This window comes from Leptonotus elevatus, chromosome 3 (assembly GCF_054856555.1).
Source record: "Leptonotus elevatus isolate MCC_2025b chromosome 3, RoL_Lele_1.0, whole genome shotgun sequence".
NCBI lineage: Eukaryota > Metazoa > Chordata > Actinopteri > Syngnathiformes > Syngnathidae > Leptonotus > Leptonotus elevatus.
The window spans coordinates 11,265,793-11,280,655 of NC_141241.1; the positions used below are offsets into that span (position 1 = coordinate 11,265,793).

General features: G+C 38.6%; 1 protein-coding gene across 2 annotated transcripts in view; it reads right to left on the reverse strand.

The window, feature by feature from the left end:
* The window catches only part of LOC147176929 (FERM domain-containing protein 5-like), a 34,979-nt gene extending 21,576 nt beyond the window's left edge, over window positions 1-13,403 (reverse strand). The window contains exon 1 of one of the 2 annotated variants that reach the window (XM_086071062.1): window positions 13,104-13,403. In XM_086071062.1, the coding sequence (XP_085927188.1) occupies window positions 13,104-13,205 (102 nt within the window). In that variant the 5' untranslated portion in view covers window positions 13,206-13,403. The remainder of the gene's footprint in view (window positions 1-13,103) is intronic. The other variant, XM_086071061.1, reaches the window with a different exon arrangement.
* Window positions 13,404-14,863: the final 1,460 nt, after the last annotated feature.

Below are 14,863 nucleotides of genomic sequence, written 5' to 3' on the forward strand. Positions count from 1 at the left end.
TTTGTGAATAATGATGAAACTTAGCTCTATTCTAATGCTAATTGCTGCAAAACGGAAACAGATAGAAATATACTATTTTTTCCTGATGAAAGGAGAGACTCTAATTAATGTTTTTACAGCAATAGAACACAATATTCTGTGGGCCTTGCAAAATCAGTCAAAATCCAGTAAAAGAGCCGGGATTGCTTCAGTGACAATGGCTGGGAGCGAATGAGTTAATGGATAGAATAGATAAAGTCGCAGGAGCAGAAAAATATGGTACTTTGTTATTATTTATGGTGAAGAACAGAAGGAATTGTACCATGGTGGAGGTCTGAGTAGGTGGAGCTCAACTTTTGCATTTGACGTCATGTTTTTGCTCAGTAAAGAAGTTGAAAGTGAATCAAGAGCCTCTGGTGGTTGTGTTGCAAGAGAGTACCGGTAGTACATTTCAGTTTGCCTCATTTGAAACTCTACACAATCTACAGAAATCTCAGCTGTCACTTAATTAATTATTCTGCCCGTCCAATAATTGAAGGTGCATAGCATAACATTGTACAAAAATTATTTTAATGACTGAAAGTGACTGCTTCAATTTAACGAGAATTGTTTGAGACTTGACTGGCGTGAATGTTTTTTGTTTGTGTCTGTGGGGCTGCCTGCGTGGTTTTGAAGCGCGACCTAGAAAACGCAGCCACGCGTTATGATGAATTTCCGTAGCAGAGCAGAAAACTGAGGAAAAGAGTCTGTTTATGCATTTTGTGCAAAGTCAGATGAGATTCTAAAGCCACTGACTAATTAATGAGCTGACTCATGTATATACGTGACTGGGGAGAGTAGAATGAGCAAGTAGCTTCAGCTAGAAACACCTTTTCAGACATGCTTGTTTAATGAGGGAGCTACTGTTGTTAGAGATTGTAGTTTGCTTATATGCATTGTTGTTATGTACAAAAGCACAATAAAAAAAAATTATGAGCTTTTTTTTTTTTTTTTACAATATTGTGACCTTTTTTATATCGCCAACCTCCCCACAATATCGTGATAGATATCGTATTGTGACCTTCATGTCGTGATAATATCGTATCGTGATGTTTGGATATTGCTACATCCCTACTAACCACTAAAACAATCTGTCACTTTTCTAATTGAAATACTGAAATAAATTAAGTTCTCCAGCATATCGTCGCTGAAAAACACGTGTACTTATATATATATATATATATATATATATATATATATATATATATATATATATATATATATATATATATGGAATGTTTGATCCCATAAACGTAAAAAATAATAAAAATAAAAAATAAACGAAAATGGACATAAGTGTTTTTCACAGGACAGCGATGATGTTCTAATTCATTAAGAACCACTAGCCATCCATCTATCCAATTTTTCTTATTCCTTGCAAGGGTCGCGGGGGTGCTGGAGCCTATCTCAGCTGCCTTCCGGCAGTAAGCGGATTACACCCTGAACTGGTTGCCAGCCAATCCGGAGCACACAGAGACAAACAACCATTCACACTCACAATTACACCTCGGGACAATTTAGACTGCAGAGGTGGGCATCGAGGGCCGGAGTCCTGCAGGTTTTGCACGTTGCCCTTCTCCAACACAGCTGATATATGATCAGCTCATATATATGCATAAGCCTGATAACGATCCTGTTGATTGGAATCAGCTTGTGTTGGAAGTGAGAAACCTCCAAAACCTGCAGGACTCCATCCCTCGAGGACCGAGATTGCCCACCTCTGAATTTAGAGTGTTCAATTAACCTGCCATGCATGTCTTTGGAGCCCGGACTCGATCTCACGTCCTCTGCACTGGGAGGCGGACATGCTAACCAGTCATCCACCGAGGCACTAAGAGGCACTCGTTAATTAAAAAAAATAATAATAAAAAATCGATACGGCTGAAACGCCCTCGCAACATATTTTTTGCTGTTAGATTAATGAAATTAAATTCCAGTTAAATGCATTGCACCACATCTACTTTCCACCAATCCGCGCACCCCATTCCTACACATCCTCTCTTCCTTCCTCCTTCCTCCTTTCTCTCCTTTCCGTCATCCAGCATGCACATTAAAGCTCATCATCGGCTGAAGTGAAGGCACTCTGGAAGCAGAGCGAGGTTCAGCCAGGCAGCAAGGTCACCGTGACCTCTAGCGGCAAGTGCGCAATGCTTTGCGGGAGGAGACGCCCCTTCATGTCTGTGCGAGTGAATGATGCGATCCGGGAAATGGTTATTTAGTTCAGTTAAAACGCTATGTGCATTTAAATTAAAGGATAGGTGAGATGTTTTTTTTTTTAGGTTAGCATCCTTCACAGGTGCCCCCTCCCGCTCTCGAAAGGGCCATTAACCCCAATTTAAAAAGTGACAAACGCTTTTAAGAAGCCACCATCCCAGAGGCAAACGCTAAACTGGGCCACAAGAAACCGCCAAGGGACGGTCGCTCCCTCTTATAAGAGTTCAGAGTCAGGTTATTAGCATGCGCGGAAGCGCGTGTGCGTGGCAGCGCGTGTGTCTGCGCGGCTGCCGCAGAGCTTGGCCAAACAGCAGCCTGACGACAGCAGCTGTAGAGTAGTGATGCAATAATCTTGTTACCATGGAGACCCGAGGTTCCCTAAAAAATCCAAGGGCGGTGGAAAGTCACTCTGCTTGGCTGGCTGGCTGGCTGGGACACTGCTGAGATGAGACGAAGCCATTCGCATAAAGATGCTTGACAAGCTGCTTTTACGCTACTATGTAACATGCCTAATGTATTTTTCATCCAATAAATCCCATGCACGGTACAAAACTAAACAGATTGTCCATGCTGGTCAGACACTTGGAATTAGCATTGAATGCCTTACATACATTATGTATTTACTCGATTGTGGGTGTCTTGTTTGCTCATTTATGCGTCCAATTACCTCAAGTGATTGGTGATGATGATCTGATTCCACGAAGCAGCTCGCCCAGCATGAACGCATAAGATAGCATAAAAATACGCCTTCAATTAGGTTTCAAGTTCTATTTTTTTTTCCATCCACTTTGCAAGCTTTCATTAAACTTGGGGTGTCAAATTTTGTGTGTTAATTTAAAGTTCCTTTAACGTCACTTTTTTTTTTTTAACGCGCGATTAATGACCGCCCCTTACTTGGAAAGCCTGTACTGGGGGAATTCCAGTCACAACGCAGCAGACACGTCCGCGTAAAAATTTAGCAATAAAAAAAACAAAATCTTTACATTAGCCTTTTTGTTTGACCATTTATGACTGAAATGTCTTCTAATCAGTAGATTAACACCTTAGCTGTTCACAATGGGTACCCCAGCAAGCCTCTGGCCAATAGTTTTTAGACTGGATTCGGGTTCGAATTTCCCGCGCCCTGTCTGCGGATGTGATGTCATGTGCGGGGCGTGTATGTGAAGAAGGGTATGTGCAGTTTCATTTTTTGTCAGCAGGTGGCAGTAATGATTTGAATTATTATTAATTATTCTTTCTTTTTTGTTTTGAGGGGTTAACAGATTTTTACAATTAAATGAAAATGATTGCTAGAGCAAATAAAGGTTTTATAATGACTGGAAAATATTTAAATTAGTATTGTTTAAAATTGCACGACAGTACATGCTTCGTTCTATTTCTTTTTGAACTGTTATGATTGATTTCTCAGCTGGTTTGCCAATCCCGCGGCCCCTCCGTGTTACCGCGATAAGCACGCCTTTGACAGATCTAATTGAAATCCATCTAAATGAAATCTCCAAATCTCTCCTGGCTTCAGTGCCGTCTGTGCAGTGTGCTTGTTAAGACGCGAAGAATCTCCAGCAGCTTTTTGATATCGATTTTCCTGCGAGTATATCAGCCATTAGCATGCAGTCCACCTTCTGAGATATATTTGAGACTAATTTTAATAAAGGAGGCAAGTGGAACAAAGAGTCCCCGCTGGTCACATCCTCTTCCTCTTTTGATTTTACTGGCACTTCACATGGAGAAAAAAAGTGTATGAGATCTGCAAATGCAACAATGACGACCACATTTGGCTGCTACCGGAAAGACGACGGACGGCTTATCAAGGAAGAGTGCTTTATATTCCATGCACATGCGGTTGCTCCTCTATAGCAAGAGTTTAAAAATAGATCACGGTGCACTGAGCTAATGGGACTGGTTTTCTGGTGCTTTTGACCTTGGTTTGGTTAAAAACATGACATTATGAATGTGGTGGAATGAAGGGAGAGTCGAGACCAAATTTTCCTTTACAATAATATGTTGTAAGAGTATTTGCACGCATTAGTCTAAACACATCATTCTGATTTAAGGGATACTTGACTCATTGAGCCATTTTCAACAGTAAAAAGTTGGTATTTTGTCCACCATGAATTTTATAACTACATAATTTTTTTTGTATACAATTAATACCTTAAAAAAACATTTTTTTCCATTTGCTATCGACAGAAGATGACATCACCTGTGCTGAGGAAGTAGGTAACGATCAATCATGGCTCACCTGTTTTCTGGGTTTGGTCAGCAAACTGAGCCATGATTGGTCGTTGTCAACTTCCTCAGCATAGGCGAGGTCATCTTCAGTCGACAGCAAGAATACGTTTTTATTAATTCTACATGAAAAATTATGAAGTTATCAAATTCATACTGGACAAAATATGAACTTTTTACTGCTGAAAATGGCTCAAAGAGTCAAGTAACCCCTTAAAGTTGTGTTTCTGGAAAAAGCGTTAAACAGCTAAATCCACCTGTTTTTATCCATCTCAGGCGGCAGCCATTTTGCCACTTGCTGTCAACTGAAAATGACATCACAGTTGTTTAGGGCTCAAATAATAACCAATCATGACCAGGGTTATTATAGTTTTGGAATTTTTCATTTTTGTTCGTTTTGAATTTTGTTTTAATTAGTTTTCAGGGTGGTTCTGTTAGTTTTGATTCGTTTTAGTTATTTCATAAAATGCTTAGTTTTAGTATTAGTTTGAGGTTTTTTTTTAAAGTGTGTATTACTTGTGCGCAATATTCAAAAAACAACATTGGAGCAACGTCATCTGAAGGTGCTTTTCTATTGGCTGCTGCTAGATGATGTCAGATTTGTGTGACACACTTTCAAATGTCCTTATTCCAGTTAATATCATAATAAATCTTCTTAAAAATCACATTTAAAATCATCCCCAAAGGCTCATGCAATAAATTGATTACCAAAGACTAAAACGAAGGACATTTTTGCTATAATTATAGTTAGTTTTAGTTTTTTTTTTTTTTTTTGCATTTTCAAGCATTAGCAAGCATTTTCGTTTTTATTTTATTTCATTAACGAAATTGTTTTTTTAATTTGAGTTTTTTTGTTAGTTTTAGTTAACTAAAATAACATTGATCATGACTCAGCTTCAGAAAACAGGTGAGCCACACCGTTTTTGTCATGATCTTCATACAGGCCGATTTTTACAGTTCTTGTATTGGCTCTCGTTAGAGAGTAGCTGTGTCCCTAATGTTGGAATCCAGCTTTGAGTTTCATGGCTTGAATGACGTGTCATTGGGAAGCCTTTAATTGCAATTACACAATCAATAAATAAGATTACATGAAGATATTACCAGTGAATCTTTACCTAAGGTTGGGAAGAACAGCTAAAATGTCACACACTAAATTGTATTCAAAGTGAAGTATATATATATATATATAAAAGCAACTAATTACAGTAAGTTCCATAGTGACAAAGCACTCCACCATCTTCTCATTTTATGTCTTGGAGTAAATTAACCATCAACTGACTTCGATAATACAGCGGCAATTTAGCTGGAATCAAGAAGCGCGGCGATAACTGCTGAATTGTACTTTTGTGTTTATTCTGTGTGTTATATGGCACACGCATACACCCACACTGCATATAGAATTGAGCACTGCACTGCAAGGTCTCCGGTGACATCATTAGTGCATTTGCATTTTGTCACAACCGCAGCGTAATTAGCACTTTTACGGCATAATGCTACCTTTTCTCCTCATTTCCACATACACTGACAAAAAATGTGCCAGACGTTTATGTTGTATATAGCAATATACCATAACTCCAACATTGCATAAGGCTTCTTTATTTAACTCATTCACTGCCATTGACGGGTATAGACGTCAAAAATTCATTTGAACTATTTCTATTAGTTAATTAATTTTTTTAATCCACTTTTTTTAACAAGATTATGAAAACCTAGAAAAAAATATTGTACATTTAGAACAAATATAATATTTGTGATTAATCGTGAGTTAACTATTGAAAACAAGCGATTAATTAAAAAAAATTAAATTCATCGCCTGACGCGATTTAAAAAAGAAGAAGAAAAAAATAGTGAAAATTAGGGGCATCAGGCGATTACAATTTGTATTCGTAATTAATCCCATGACTTCAGTAGTTAACTCACGATTAATCACAAATGTTATATCTGTTCTAAATGTACAATAACAAATTCTAGGTTTTCATACTCTTGTTAACAAAAGTGGGAAAAAAATGTTAAACTAATAGAAATAGTTAAAATGAATTTTTGACGTCTATAGCCGTCAATGGCAGTGAATGAGTTAACTAGGCCGTAAGTAAGTGCTGATTATCTGCAGTCTCAGCTTGTTCTATTTGGGCCACCGAATTGTTTTAAAGGAAAGGTGAATTAAAGGCCAGTTAGATATGTGATATCGCAATGTGTATTTTAAAGCTTTAATGTAGGCATCGGAAAGTTTTTTTTTTTTTCATCTCGCTATAAGTAAAGATCTATAGCTGTTAGATTTGTGATTTTTTTAGACTGCGAAACGCCCGCCTGTGCATGGCAGCGATCCCTCCTAAGAATACGAGCCACGCCAGTGACGAGGCTCACCTCTGTGAAAACACCTCGTTGGTGATTATATATCAGCTGCAGGGATCATGAATAACACATGAGGGCGGTGTCTGAGCTGCAAGTTCAACGCGGCCTTCTTCCAAGTTCACGTCACAAGTGGCAGACAACCGCTGGCCACCGACCTCCTCTGATGCCTTCAGTGCACACGGAAAAAAAACCTCAAGCTTCTCGAGAAGCGTCTCGCCTCTAAAGACCACTCGTCCTCGCGTATCCTGTCCACCTTTTAACCTCCACCGTCAACCGAAATGTTATTGCACGCTTGGATTGGAAAAGAGGCATTCATTATTTGAACACACGCAGAAGAAAATGGTAAGTGACTACTCTGAAAACGATTTTTAAAGACTATGCTAATGTTTATTTGTTAATCCTATAAACGAGTTAACAATTTCAGCATTTATCCAAATGATTGGATGTGAGTTATTTACGGTTTTGTTTGCGTCTTTAAGCGCAGTCTGATATTATATTCGGTTATGTTTTATTGACTATAAATGAGCATAGAGAATGTGTCATCTCTAAATGGTTAAAACTGTTTCATCCAAAATTCATCTTTCTGCATATTGTTGTAATTTCTTTGGGATTTTATGTAGATGCGTCATCATGGGAGAAGACGAGCAGAAAATCAGTTTGTCAAGGGACTGGATCAGCAACCAAGATGAGAAGGAAGAAATGTTGGAGTTTTTCTGATTTCGTGATAGGGAAGACGTTGAACTTAAAAATAATAATAATAATAATACAGTACCACATTGGAAACGGTCACATTTATCACTTTTCCAATTGTGTTGTTGCTGTTTGAAATAAAGCATATTTTTTAATCACTTGGAGCATAAATTGTGGTTATTTAGAAAATTGAATAGAAAAAATAGACCCCTCATTCATAATTTTAGGTTGCGAAAGGTAAGAAATTACCATTCAATGTATTACCATACATATATTGTTTTGTTTTTTGGCCCATTGTTATTTTTCAAACGATATTCACATTAAAAATAATTTTGACATAATTATCAAAATATAGTTATATATTTTTGTTGCTAATTCATCTTTTTGGAAATATAATGACCTCGTATTTTGACATGTTTTATTAACACGCGATTAAGTTAGTCAACGTATTTCCAGGTCTGCGGCCAGACTCTCTCGGCCCTTTCAAGTCAAGCGAGTGCATACTGTCGGACACAATTTTCCTGTGAGGAGAATTCCCTTGCTGGGAAAAAGCACCAGTGCATTTCTTAGAGGTGAAAGGTTGCGTTAGGAATAGCAACAACACATCAGCAGAAGGCAAGGGAGCATCCATTTTCAGACTGCTTTTGGAGTTCCCCCACTAACCATCATCACGCAAATGTAACTGCTCCCATATTGAACATTCAGCGGGGTGATTTAGTGCCACTTTCAAGCAGAATCTCATTATGCCCTCCCAAATATGACAGGGATATGACCTCATGCAAAACAATGGAAGCCACCATGATTCAGTGCAAAGACATGTGTCTTTTCCAACAGAAATTCCTCAAAATAAAAATAGAGATATAAGTTTAACTTGGTATAAATCATGATGTGTAATTTGCTTAAAATGATGCATAGAGGAGAAGTAATTACTTCGGAATAAATCCAGTGAAGAGCAAACAGCATGACTGTGTTTATCCAAATGCGCTGTCGTCCCCCTGAGATTTGGTTTGGACACTTGTCCTCGCCTGATTCTGGATGGATGGATTTCGAAGCAAGTTTATGCTAAATTTAGCCATTATCATTCATTTAGTGCCGGGGTGAAGGCAGCCCGGGAAAAAGGAGCAGACTCTTGCATGTGTACTGTGAACACCCAACAAAAAAAAAAAGAATTCATACTACAACAGCAGGTGGATGTAGAAATCGTCAACAGTTCATCCAGACACTTGCAGAAATTTGCGGAATGGACATTTAAGTTCAGTTCTTTCGCACTGTCTCCAATTTGTACTTGACAGTAGAAAATAAAAAAGTCTCCTTCCTGCCAGGCCTGATACGGATCTGATGCAGTGCCAGGTGACACTTAAAACCAATGTGTAATTCATTTCCGCGTTATGGTTATTCTACCATCAATTTAGCCGTGCGTGGAGAGAATCCCAAATGGCTGCATATGACATTCCATTAAACAAACTCCCACAGTGGTGAAAAGAGCTGAGCTCACTAGTTTTAACTATGCATCGGACTTTTTTTTTTTAATATTAAATTTAATGTGCAATTTTTCACATCCACGCTGATTGCATTAACTCCTTCACTGCCATTGACGGCTATTGACGTCAAAAATTCATTTAAACTATTTATATTAGTTTAACATTTATTTCCACTTTTGCTAACAAGAGTATGACCACCTAGAAAAAAAAAATATTGTAAATTTAGAACAGATGTGTGATTAATTACAATTAAAAATTGTAATCGTCTGACAGGCCTAATTAAAAAATATATATTAAAAATAAGGGGCGTTTAATTGTAATTAATCGCATGGCAATTTTATATCTGTTATAAATGTACAATAAAAAATATATAGGTTTTCATAAAAAAATTAATTAAATGAAAAAAAAAAGTAAACTAATAGAAATAGTTCACATGATTTTTTTTTACATCTATAGTCGTCAATGGCAGTGAAGGAGTTAAGGGCAAATCACCTATGCATTTTTTTCTTTTTTTTCTTTTTCCTGTTTTTGTAGAACCGAAATATCAACATTGTGGAGTGATCGCATGTCATAATTATTAATTTATCATAGTTAAAGAAATTGTCTCCATATAACACAAGATCATGTTTGATCCGTTATTCATCTGCTTGACTCTTTACTTCCCTCCGTAGGTTCTGCTGTTTTGTCTGGCAACAAAGTTCAAATAGACTCAACAGTAAACATGAGATTAGTACTAGATGTTTGTCACAGTGTTGGCTCCCTCTAGTGGTATGCGAAAAATATTTACTGCCTACTGTCTAAGTACAGTTCAGTTGTATTTAACTTTTTAAGTTCAATACATTTGTATCTCACCTTTCAGAAGTGTTTGTTATTGAACTGCTCATTGTTAAACATCCATTTGGGCCAATTTTTTTTATTTAACTTTTATGTACAATACATTTCATTATGTCAGAATATAAATTGTCTTGTTTTTGATGAACCTATAGACTTTCTACGGTACGTGGAGAGAGAAGTATATTTTTTCGGGGGGGGGGGGGGTACATGGTTAGAAAATGTTTGAAGACAACTTCTTTAGGCTATTATCAACATTTTGGTTGCAGGAAAAATTGGAGCTGTTCACTTAATGTGCTTCCATCGGTGAAGGTTAAACCTATCATAAATCCCCAAAGTTAAGAATCATGCATAATTGATCCCATGTGTGCGCTAATTGAACTAATTGGGTCACAGTCAACACATTTCATTCCTGGGCCGCATCTCCGTGGTGTGAAGCAGACGTCGCGTTCAATCCGAAAAGCGAAAACATGTTAACACTTCTTTAAACTGACCCGTGTATGAAATGTGAATGAATGCTGTAGCCTTTGTAAACAACTGTATGGTAACGTTATGAAGCCCACTGTGTAAAATTATGCCCTTTTTCTATTATTTCCCATGATGGGAATAACTGAATATGCACAGAGAAATTGAATAATTCTTCCCTGCTGTGCTCTGTTGGTGAAAGTGTTGAATCAGCCAATTTTAATTTCCAAAAGGTAGCATCTTGATTGGGTGAAGCGGCCTCTAAGTGCTAGTTTTAATCCAAATGTTGTTGTTTTTTTGTTTTGTATACCAAAAGAAGATATCACCATAAACAATGCTGAAGTATGCAAAGATGTATTGGAGATATTTAATGTAAGACAATAATTTCCCGTACACTTGTTGATAAATTGTGGACCGAGGAGGAAAAAAGAAATCAAGGTGACTTCAGATCAGCCTTTCAAGAATCTCCAGAGTAAAAGCACTTGAAGTTGTAACTTGTCAGCGGTTGAAAGGCTTTGCCGTCACGTTAGATCGCCGCGGTCGTTGCGTGCTGTCATCATCTCCAATTCAGCGCACGAGCGGAATCCCAAAGCAAACGAGGAAGCTCCAAACGCATCCGCCGCGAAGTCGCACTTAAGTCACGTGACTTTCAATACGCAGCGGCAGATAATAAACTCTAATGACTTCTCCTCACTGCTCTGCATCTTTGCCACTTAGAAACGCGCATCTCGTCTTCATTCAGTCAATACGCTATTGATTTTCTCTGATGCGTCAAGTGCCAGGAGTAAAGATGAACGCTTTAAACGAAGGCCTGAGTAAGTGTACGCGTAGGGTTCACTATGCGCCATTATTTGCTGTTAACGAAACGTAGAAGCCTCTTCAGAAACACTTTAAGCAAGAGTCACAAACCTTTGTGCAACTGAGCGCCACTTCTTGCAAATGAATTCATAGCAAGGGCTACCAGTTTGATACAACCTTCAAAAATAGCAAATTTGACCAAATTACCTTTCATTACATGTTATTATTCACTCCCAGCCATTTTCACTGAAGCAATCCCGTTTCCCAACTGTTTTATTGGATTTTGACTGATTTTGCAAGACCCACAGAATATTGTGTTTTATTGCTATGAAAAAACGAAAAAAAGATTAGAGTCTCTTCTTTCATCAGGAAAAAAAAGTACATTTCTATTTGTTTCCATTTTGCAGCAATTAGCATTAGAATATAGCTAAGTGTCATCATTATTCACAAATCTATTTTAATTAGCTTTTTTCAACATGGCCCTGGTTGATCTCTTTTGCGCTGCGGCCGTTTTTGTAATATTTTTGTCAAATTTGCTATGGCCAACAGATGGCAACATTGGATGTGTCTTGAACGAGCGCACCGCGTGTCACAACAATGGCTATGTTTACATGCGGTCAATAATCGTGTTAAGGTCAAAATTACAGTTTGTTTGTCACATTAAATCTACTAGGGTGTTGTCACAAAAGAGAAAAGATGACAGAGATTATTTAAATATACATGCACACTAAGCCTACTACTGCTCTTACTACTACTAAATAGTGTGTAAATAGTGTGTAAAGTTTGTCAAATGTAAAATTGTTACACTGGTGATATATTGTGAATAGCCAATACATTATTTTGCCATCAATTGCACGTTTTCATTGTTGTTGTTGTAAAAAAAATAGCATCAAAATCACTGTAGTGCATGAAAAGTAAAAAGTTTTTCTTCCCCTCCATTTGAAAAAAAAAAATCAAAAATAGGTCATTTGGGTGAAACCAACCCATATTTTAGTGCTGATTACCAAACGGAAAAAAATGGAATAAGGAAAGAAACCAACTTTTTTATGAGAGTCTAATCTTTCATTGAGTCGTTTTTGTGTTTATAAAACACAGTAGCTATTCTGTGAGCCTTGAAAGATCAGTCAGACTGCTCGTTCTTAGTGCTAGACATGTAATAATAACAATAATGCATCGGATTTATATAGCGCTTTTCCAGACACTAAAAGACGCTCTACAATGGAATGGATACATTATTCATGCACTCGCACGTTCACACTGTGGTAGCTGTAAGCTACTTAAGTAGCCACAGCTGCCCTGGGGCGGGCCTGACGGAAGCGCGGCTTCCAGTGTGCTCCTACGGCCCCTCCGACCGCCACCAAACATTCGCCCCTTCTATACAATAGTGTGAGTAGCACTGGAGGCAACGTGGGTGAAGTGCCTTGCCCAAGGGCACAACGACACATGACTTGGGGAGAGCGGGGATCGAACAGCCGACCTTCTAGTGACTGAACGACCGTCTCTACACCCTGAGCCATGGCTGTAATGTGACATCCATTACAAGGCAAAATTAAAGTGACCAAATAAATCTCACAGCCAGTGACGATCAAATGCGATCAAATTGCATCAAGAAAACTCATCTTTGGGGAGGGCGATTGATTTGATTGAAAATTTATATATATAACCAACACACAACCACATGGAAAAGCAATATCCAGGCAAGATAATCCTGTTTATGATTTAAAAAAAATGAACAAACAAATAAATAAATAACAGCCTGCATGTTTCATTCCCTGTGAGCTGCACTGACATGTTCTAAGACAGAAATTTTGTTCCATGTCATCTTCAGCTTTGCCTGCTGCAGAATTGAGAGGATGCCCACGCCAGTGATGTCATTGGCATCACTGCCCAATGCCCACCATCCCCGGACCCCGATCATCCTCTGACTGACTGTCTGACAACCCCCCACCCCACTCCCCCGCCCCCAAAAAACACATTCAAGTCAATAAAATGCGTCAAGTGGCGGTCATGGCGTGTCGCTGCACTGACCTGGATGGTGCAGGTGTACTCGGAGTCGTCCAGCAGCCTCACGGTGCAGTTGCACTCCCGGTCCAGACTCCGGATGCTGCTGCTCATCAGTCTGCTCAGCATCTTCCCAGCGGTCTGCGAACCGGACCGGGGAGGACGACGCGAGGCGCATGCATGCGAGTTAACGAGGCGCCCGCACCGTGCTCCAACACCTGCTCGGCGGCGGGGGCGGCCGTGAACTGCGCCGCAGATGGAGCATCTCCGGCTGGATGAGGAGCACCGGAGATTGGAGGTAACTGGCTGGTTGCTCAGTGGTCCACGTTCAAGTGTCACCCCCTCCCTCCCTCCTTCCTTTTTTTCTTTTCTTTTTTAAACCACACCTTCTCACCGCGGCGTGATTGAATGGTGCCGTTGCAGCCACCAATCACGGAGTTTCTGTAACAGCCGTGACTGAAAGCCACAAGTATGCCTGACTATGCCACTAATAACAATAACTTTAATGCAATTACATTACGTCGTGCAATTGTGATGGAAATGTTTTTTATCATATTTTTTTAACACACAAATCTCGCACTTTTCTTGAACATGGGACACTTTTCATTCATATATAATACTTTTTAGAGAAACAACTTGTCACTACCGACACTTCACACACATCTGCATTCATCATTTTTGCCACATTCACTTGAATGCAGCGAGTAACGCAAGCCATTTCATGTTTGTGGTGTCTCAGTCTGAACACTAGGGGGCACTAAAAGGAGTACATTATACAATAGATGAGAGCCAAAGAAGAAACTGAACATCAAACTGGTCCAACAGCCTAAAATCTACAGTGCTCAGCATAAATGAGTACACCGCCTTCGAAAAATAACACTTTAAACAATATATCAACACAAAAACAATTTTCTAAATGTTGACAAGACTAAATTTATATAAAATCTGTTTAACTTATAACATAAAAGTATGGTTACTGATATAAATTAGAAAGTAAAATGTTCAGTTTTACGCAAATTAGGGTGATGCAAAAATGGGCACATCCCACTGAAAATCTTTAGCGCAAACCAAATTTTAGACTACAAACGTCTACAGCTGAGTCTAATTATCCGTTACACATATGTGTCAAGCAGACAGTTGACTATAAATAGGTGTTACTGAAAGAAAACACTTTCCCCATTTCATGCTGTTACAAATAGCACCACATGGAAGAGAAATGTCACAAGACCTGAAAAAGAAAATAATTTATTTGTACACATCTAAGGCCACTATTGGATTTCTGAAGAAGAACCGGGTGAAAGTGATTCAGTGGCCAAGTATGTCTCCTGATCTGAACCCAATTGAACACCTATGGGGAATTCTAAAGAGAAAAGTTGAGCATCACTCTCCATCCAGCATCCAGTCTCTAAAAGATTTACAGATTTCTAGTAAATAAGAGTGCCATTTCTGTCTGTTTATAAGCCTATTTTGGTTTTGAGCACTCATCTTAAAAAATAAAATAAAAAACACCTATGAAGACTTTTTTTTTCTTAACCATGTATTACTCTAAAAAGACCATTTATTCACGGATGGCCCCTTTTCAAGGTTTCTTAATTTTCCCCTGATATGTTTCCCCCCCCTTTCCCTCTTGTGGTTAAGAATAAGATCAGGGGATGTCGTTAATATTTGTCAACTGTGGGTGAAGCCTTTTGAGACTCCTGTGCGATTAAGGGACTAAATGTATAAATAAATTTGACGTGACTGTCACTGTACTGTGTAGGTCAGGTCGAGGCTAACTTCCCGTGTGT